The following is a 7,522-nucleotide window of genomic DNA, read 5'->3' as shown; positions in this document are numbered from 1 at the left end:
TCACCAAGTGTGTCGTTTATATACGTGTTGAACGAAAGCTTCATAGAAGAATAGAATAACTTTTCCATTGGATTGACAGTATATGGTGGTTTGTTACCATACTACTTGGCATGGGTACCATTCATTTAGTGTTTTCCCTAAAACGAGAATTTGCCACCGGGCTCGTGGCAACAATGCTGCTGCGAAAGTGTTGAGAAGTCAGGGTACCTTACACCAGATTTGGGAAGGAGACCATCAAAACTGTTTTGCTTAATTGATTAATGTTTTCAATTAACCAAAAGACGGTAAAGTAATAGATATTCTTCCATCTGTTTAAGTCCGAAACTAATTATTTAGAGTATCTACAGACTCAATGTTAATCAAGTCAGTTCGTGTAACTAGAACATGTTTTTGTAAAAAAGCGCGTGTCTCCTCCAATACAGTCGTATAGGCAAGAAGTCAATAGGGGCCAGGAGCGAAAGTCAAAGAGACACTGATGGTTGGCTGCAATAGGGATCATCTACTTGGCATGTCCAGTCATCCCGCTAAATTTCAACACTCTTGGCCTAGTGGTTCTCAAGTCACTGTTCAGGCTCCTGTGACCTTGACCTTTGATCAAGTGACCCCAAAATAAATAGGGGTCATCTACTCTGCATGTCCAATCATCCTATTAAGTTTCAACATTCTAGGTTAAGTGGTTCTCAAGTTATTTTCCGGAAATGATTTTACATGATCAGGCCCCTTGACCTTGACCTTTAATAGACTGGCCCAAAAATCAATAGGGGTCATCTACTCTGCATGTTCAATCATCCTATGAAGTTTCAACATTCTGGGTCAAGTAGTTCTCAAGTTATTGATCGGAAATTGTTTTCCATGTTCAGGCTCCTGTGTCCTTGACCTTTAACAGAGTGACCCCAAAACAATAGGGGTCATTTACTCTGCATGACTGATGTTTCAACATTCTGGGTCGAGTAGTTCTCAAGTTACTGACCGGAAACGGTTTTCCATGTTCCGGCCCCTGTGACCTTGACCTTTAATAGAATGACCCCAAAATTAATTGGGGTCATTTACTCTTCATGTCCAATTATCCTATGAAGTTTTAACATTCTGGGTTAAGAGGTTCTCAAGTTATTGATCGGAAATGATTTTCCATGTTCAGGCCCCTGTGACCTTGACCTTTAACAGAGTGACCCCAAAATCGAAAGGGGTCATCTACTCTGCATGACCAATCATCCTATTAAGTTTCAACATTCTGGGTCAAGAGGTTCTCAAGTTATTGATCGGAAATGGTTTTCCATGTTCAGGCCCCTGTGACCTTGACCTTAAACAGAGTGACCCCAATATCAATAGATGTCATCTACTTTGCATGTACAATCATCCTATGAAGTTTCAACATTCTGCGTTAAGTGGTACTCAAGTTATTGATAGGAAAGGGTTTTCAATGTTCAGGCCCCTGTGACCTTGACCTTTAACGGAGTGGCCCCTAAAACAATAGGGGTCATCTACTCTATATGACCAATCATCCTGTGAAGTTTCAACATTCTGGGTCAGGTGGTTCTCTAGTTATTGATTGGAATTGGTTTGTCATGTTTAGGCCCCTGTGACCTTGACCTTTGATGGAGTGACCCATAAAAAAATAGGGGTCGTCTACTCCATCAGCCCTACAACCCTATGAAGTTTGAAGGTTCCAGATCAAATGGTTCTCCAGTTATTGATCGGAAATGAAGTGTGACGTATGGACAGGGCAAAAACAATATGTCTTCCCCAGAGGGGGGAGGGGGTGGGGGGAGACATAATTAACAAGTTTTATTTAACACTATAATTTCGGATGCAACAACTTGTCCTAATTTTGAACGTTATATTACTTGTCCTAGCTTTGGGCGCCAACACATATTATAACCGTAATCTGTGATTGTTTGACGTAACCTTACTGTTGCTAAGGGAATCCTAAGTACAATTGTATTATATAGGTTCGTGAAATGTTATGAACTGTTTTGTGTTAAGCAGTGACGTTACGTTTTGAATAATGAAGAGTATATGATTCTGGACTTTAATACCTATTTAAACGAGTTTTCCCTGCTAACGTGTAACAATTCTGCCGACAGTGAAAAGGTTAGGAGTATGTCACAATTAACCAATAAAGTAAGAAGAAATAAGACATTCCCAAGTCACTTCAACACCTATACGAAATGTTACAGACTCAGTCTTTACTTTTAACCATTTTAGCATCGTGCTGTAAATGCGTATATTCTATACACTGGTAGAGAATTAGCAGTACTGCTTTATACAATAGGAGTTTTAATATAAACAAGATACATGGAAATTCTACGAAAACCAGATTTATCACACCGCAAGTTTGAAGAAAGAATGATGCGATTAAATGGCTGTTCTTTAACTAGTATCATGGGCTCATCGGAAAGTTATGTTATTGCATCACTGATGTTTATATGAAAATAAACGTTATTTTCTTTCTACGGAAAATGCATAGTGTATTTCTAAATATTCAACGATAAATTTTACACTTTTGTTAACGTCAAAATTTAAGTTTACATTAAGATCATATAAACAATAACAAATCAGCATCTATTTCGCCTATTTTAAAGTTTCAATTCAATAGTATTCCATACTGACGTGCAGTTTCATATCAGATGCGTGGCGCAACTTTCATGTGTGTCGTAACATTAAGTTCATAAACAGTATTTTCAGTTTTACTCAGGCTAAAAGAACAAATTTTATTTAGCAGAATATTTATAAGTGTCATGCAACATTTCCGCTGAAAAACTCGTATATATACCTTGATGCAAATATTGTAATTCATAATTATTTGCCATTTCCCTTATTTAAAACCCTTTAATTCCAAAAAATAGGCAAATTATTTTGAAAATAAAAAGAAGATATTCCCAGGAATATCGGAAATCCGTTAAAACTTTAGGAGAATACAGGAATATAGATTGATAGACGACAAGTATTCATTAACATTGGTATATTTAAGTGTTTTTCCCCAAGTTATAATACATCGATCGGCGAATTGTGATCCTGTAAGGAATCATAAACAAGCCCCATTCTCGTTTTATTTCTTTATTCAATATCCAGTAATAAAGAAGAATAAATTAACAAAAATAACTAAAATTAATTGAAATATGTTTTATGAAATAAATTATAAATATTAAATGGATAAATACTATGTATTATATCTCGTCAACTATATTCTTTAATATATTCCAAGTATCACAATATTAGTGCTGATATGATATAACGGTAGGTGGTCCCCATTCTCTCATCTGCCCACAATTATAACTTCCCGCTTTGATTACACTAGCACTCAATAAGCCATGTTTATAGCATATTTTGAACAGCATACATTTGGTACAGCATAAATTACTGCTACATTAAAAAGATTGCAACCTGATAATAAGGTTTTATCTACAAGACGTGATGGTGTCCAAAATGTAACAATAGTCTACAATACTTTTATTAAACGTGCGCAGTTCTATCCATTCACCACATTTTCCAACCATCTATACGCAAAATGTTATTTCGAATATCATCACGCATTAATACGATGAAAATAAATAGGTACAAGAAGTGAGAGACAACAAAGTATCTTAAAAACTAAATGGAATGTAATTATTAAAGAAAGATTTCTTAAAATGAGTAATACTGCAGAATTTTTTATTCCAGCATACCGGATTCGAATGGAAAAGGGACAAAAACTCAGAGGCTGGCCATACTCTCTTGCACCAGTTACGTCAAACTGATGACATTGTCATATCTTAATTAAAAGTTATCTTTATGTTCCTTAACCAATGTCAAATTCCATAAAACTGCAGTTACCGAAACAAAATGCAACTGCAGATTCAGAATACATCTTTTTCCAATAAAGTACCTCTGTCCAAGTATACATATAAGTAAAATGCATTGTAGTTATCAGTAAAATTTAGTAGGCTATACAATGTATACTGTTCTATTATCACATTTGAAACTCACTGGTATCTTTCAATTTCTTCAAAGCACGGTTACCGTATCAAAATAACTTCTGTCCAATATAAAATATTTGTAGATAAATTTCCCAATGGAAATTCGAATAAGAAACTTTCGGTACATTTCCCTTCAGAAACTGTTTTAATGAGATAATTTGTCAGAATTTAAGAATCTCCCGAGGAATTACAACTCCAATCACGCTCCGGCTACACGGTGCATGTTAGATAGTGACATAGAAACTTAACTATTATATACATCTGTAAATGTAATCTCGACTCGAATATACATATATTCCAAATAAGTCAAATCTAAAAAAGATGTCCAATACTCCAGAAGACTACATCACGTTCCAGTTTCCCTTTAAACAGTTCACTAGTTTTATAAATGCATCATTCAACAAGAGCTGTCAGTGGACAGCACGCTCGATATTCTCAGTGCTTGATAGTATATTATAAGCAATGAGTAAAACTTTAACATTACAATAAGCATATTCTAATTCGAAAAGGGGCCATAATTCAGTCAAAATGTTTGATAGAGTTGCCTCCTCCTTTTTACAGACTGGGGTCATAATGGTAAACAAGTATGCAAAATATGAAAGCAATATCTCAATGGACTTTGAAAATATTTGGGGTGGTACGCAAACTTTAACATTTTTTTAAGTCGAAAAGGGGCCATAATTCAGTCAAAATGCTTGATAGAGTTGCCTCCTCCTTTTTACAGACTGGGGTCATAATGGTAAACAAGTATGCAAAATATGAAAGCAATATCTCAATGGACTTTGAAAATATTTTAACATTTGTATGACGCTCACGCTAACGCTCATGCCGACGCCGGGGCGAGTAGGATAGCTCCCCTATTCTTCGAATAGTCGAGCTAAAAATGTTTTGATTTTTTATCAACATGACTACCTATCCACTGGAACAGTTTCAGCAACTAATGACATATAATATGTACTTTCGTTTGATGGGCTGACTCAATCAAACCGAGTCTGCTTGAATTCTGTGCTTCCATACGCTTGTACGCCTTACAGATTTTATTCATTTACCAGTGAATAGTCCACAATACTGAAGCATATGCCAATGTAATTATCAATATTAAAATTCAAACGACAGTCCAGAAATACTTAAAACAGACTAATGCAATAATACATTTGTAGCAAAAGTGGTATGAAATTCGCACAGCAATAAATGCTACATAAAACTCAAATTTCCGGGGGAATTATAATACCTACTTGTGGTCAAAGGAAACTGCATGACGTTCGACATTTAACGTAACACTGCAATGTTATCGGAAACAAAGGCAAGAAACATAGAAGTCTAATATATATATACAATGACATTTAAAACCAAATAATCAAAAACATCTGTAAAAATCAAAACTTGACAATAGCACTTTTGAATTCATTTATACGGTTTCAGGACATGACTTTTATATTGTGCTTAAAGTTAAACGTTGCAGATAATTAACGGTGTCCAAACGTCTTACTTTTAACATTTTCAAGGCCTTGCATGCTATTATACATACAAGAGAGATTATCATTACCTAAAAAGCAACAGTAACAGCTTTATCACAGTCAATATACAATTTTTAAACATAAAACATGTTTTAGCAGTTAACGTCAGGAATAGATATACATGTACTATCATTTACATTATCTAACTGGAAATACAATTTCAAACAGATCTGGTCAAATTATGAATGAACTGTACCTAGCACCAACTACAGTTTTTATATACAAAAATATCCAAATGGACATATACATAATAAATATCATTCAAAACCATGTGGTCCGACAGGAAAGAAACAAGCAGGACTGAAGTTTCAAAGTCCATAATGATAAATTCAAGCAGGAGCAATTTTTCAAACGTTTTAATGCCTTTACGATAAATGACCTGTCTCTGTGAGTTCCTAATACAGAGAAACTACCATGAAACTTTTTTAGGGTCACCATTTCCAGATCTGTTAGAAGCAACAGAGGGGTTCCTAGACTTGACAGGGGAATCTTTATTTTTGTCTGTCTGTCCATTAGCTGGAGTATCGTTATTTTTTCTGGTAGGACTAGCTTGTGTGCTATCGTTGTCAGCATTGCTTTTATTTTCTTCCTTATTAATTGGAGAATTAACTGATTGTCTGTCGGTAGGTGTTTTCGGTTTCGAAGAATCAGCCTTTCGATTTGGTGAGTGTTTATTAGGCTTTTCGCCTATCTTTGCACGAATTTCCCAAAGTTTGAACATAAGTTTTGACTTCCACATCAACCATCTGAAAGTGAAGAGAAAAATAAAAAACTACTTCTAAATGAACAAAATAACAAATGCACACAGGATAAACTTATTCAATGAAACAAGAACTGTTTAACAAGAATTTATTTATTTATTTGGGTTTTACGGCGCACCAACACAGTATAGGTTATATGGCGCCAAACAGGACTACAAATTTTGGTTTCACATCTCATTTGCATCGAAATAAAAAACAAGAAAAATATATATGTTACCATATATCACATGGTATAATGCGATAGCTCGCGGCTAATAACTATAGTTTTATTGTCCTATTTCTCGAAAGAAACAAAAAAAAAAAAAAAAGTGTTTCTTTACGAAATGTTAGTAGATTATATTTGCTGAAATAAAATTTTCATTTTTTGAATATTCTAATATCAAGAAATATTTATGATTGTGTTGAATGATACAATTTTACTTCTGAACAGATGAAATAAAGTGCTGTTTAGATAAAGTGTGTTTTCTTTATGGAACAGCCTGTAACATAAAGTTTCAATGCTGTTTCGTGAGAGAAAATAAAACTATGATGTAAACTTTCAATCTGTAAAAACAGTAACACGGATTCATTTTTATAAAAGGTAAAAGTAAGTAAATGTTACTGACTTTAAATTTTCTGTAAGACTTAAAGCAATAAAACTACAATGGCTCATTAAATATATTAATTAATAACTTTACACAAAGTAAAACTATATACGAGATACATTTCAACATCGAATAAAGGCAACAAAGGTCGAAAATTCAAATCATATATTATCTAAACTACAAGTCATGCAGAGTAACCAAAATGAAAAATATGTGCTAGCTTTTCCAAACATTTTTGATTTCGTTTCTATGCTGTTTTGTATTAGCAACCTGGAAAACTGTCCTGAAATATATTTTCAGTACGAACAGGCCCAGAAAGTACTTATAGCTAATTTGCTTGAACCACAGTAATAAAAACACTTAGGGACATATTACAAGCAAATGTTGGGTCAACAATCAATTCTGTTCTTTTAAATATACATAGCCCTGGATTACGAACACAATATAACGTTACAAAACTGACAGTTCTGTAAATATTTCTCACTAAATGTGTGTCCATGGACACAGTTGCAGCTACTTACTTCACTGTATAGTTATATGTTTCTACTGTGAATGCAGAACTATTTATCTTCACGGCTTGTTATATTTTCTGGTCCTTTGGGACCGCAGAGTCCGTTCAATATGTAATAGAATTCCGTTTAAGCCGGTGCTAGGTGGCGTGAGAGGTCTTGCACTTTCCACTACCTCTCATGAACAGATTCAAT

General features: G+C 34.4%; 1 protein-coding gene across 11 annotated transcripts in view; it reads right to left on the bottom strand.

Moving 5' to 3' along the window:
- Window positions 1-3,041: 3,041 nt before the first annotated feature.
- Window positions 3,042-7,522, bottom strand: part of LOC128555273 (coiled-coil domain-containing protein 154-like) — a 91,380-nt gene continuing 86,899 nt past the window's right edge. For 6 of the 11 annotated variants that reach the window (XM_053537181.1, XM_053537177.1, XM_053537180.1 and 3 more), the window contains one exon: window positions 6,081-6,219. Coding sequence is in view for 3 of the 11 variants with exons in the window: in XM_053537183.1 (XP_053393158.1) it covers window positions 5,883-6,219 (337 nt within the window). In the remaining 8 variants the exon portion in view is untranslated. Of the gene's footprint in view, window positions 6,220-7,522 lie in introns of all 11 variants that reach the window. The other 5 variants (XM_053537183.1, XM_053537184.1, XM_053537186.1 and 2 more) reach the window with 4 other exon arrangements.

The sequence above is a fragment of the Mercenaria mercenaria genome, chromosome 2 (genome assembly GCF_021730395.1).
Source record: "Mercenaria mercenaria strain notata chromosome 2, MADL_Memer_1, whole genome shotgun sequence".
Taxonomy (NCBI): Eukaryota; Metazoa; Mollusca; class Bivalvia; order Venerida; family Veneridae; genus Mercenaria; species Mercenaria mercenaria.
The sequence above is the reverse complement of the archived record's forward strand: the minus strand, read 5'-3'. Positions and strand labels throughout refer to the sequence as shown.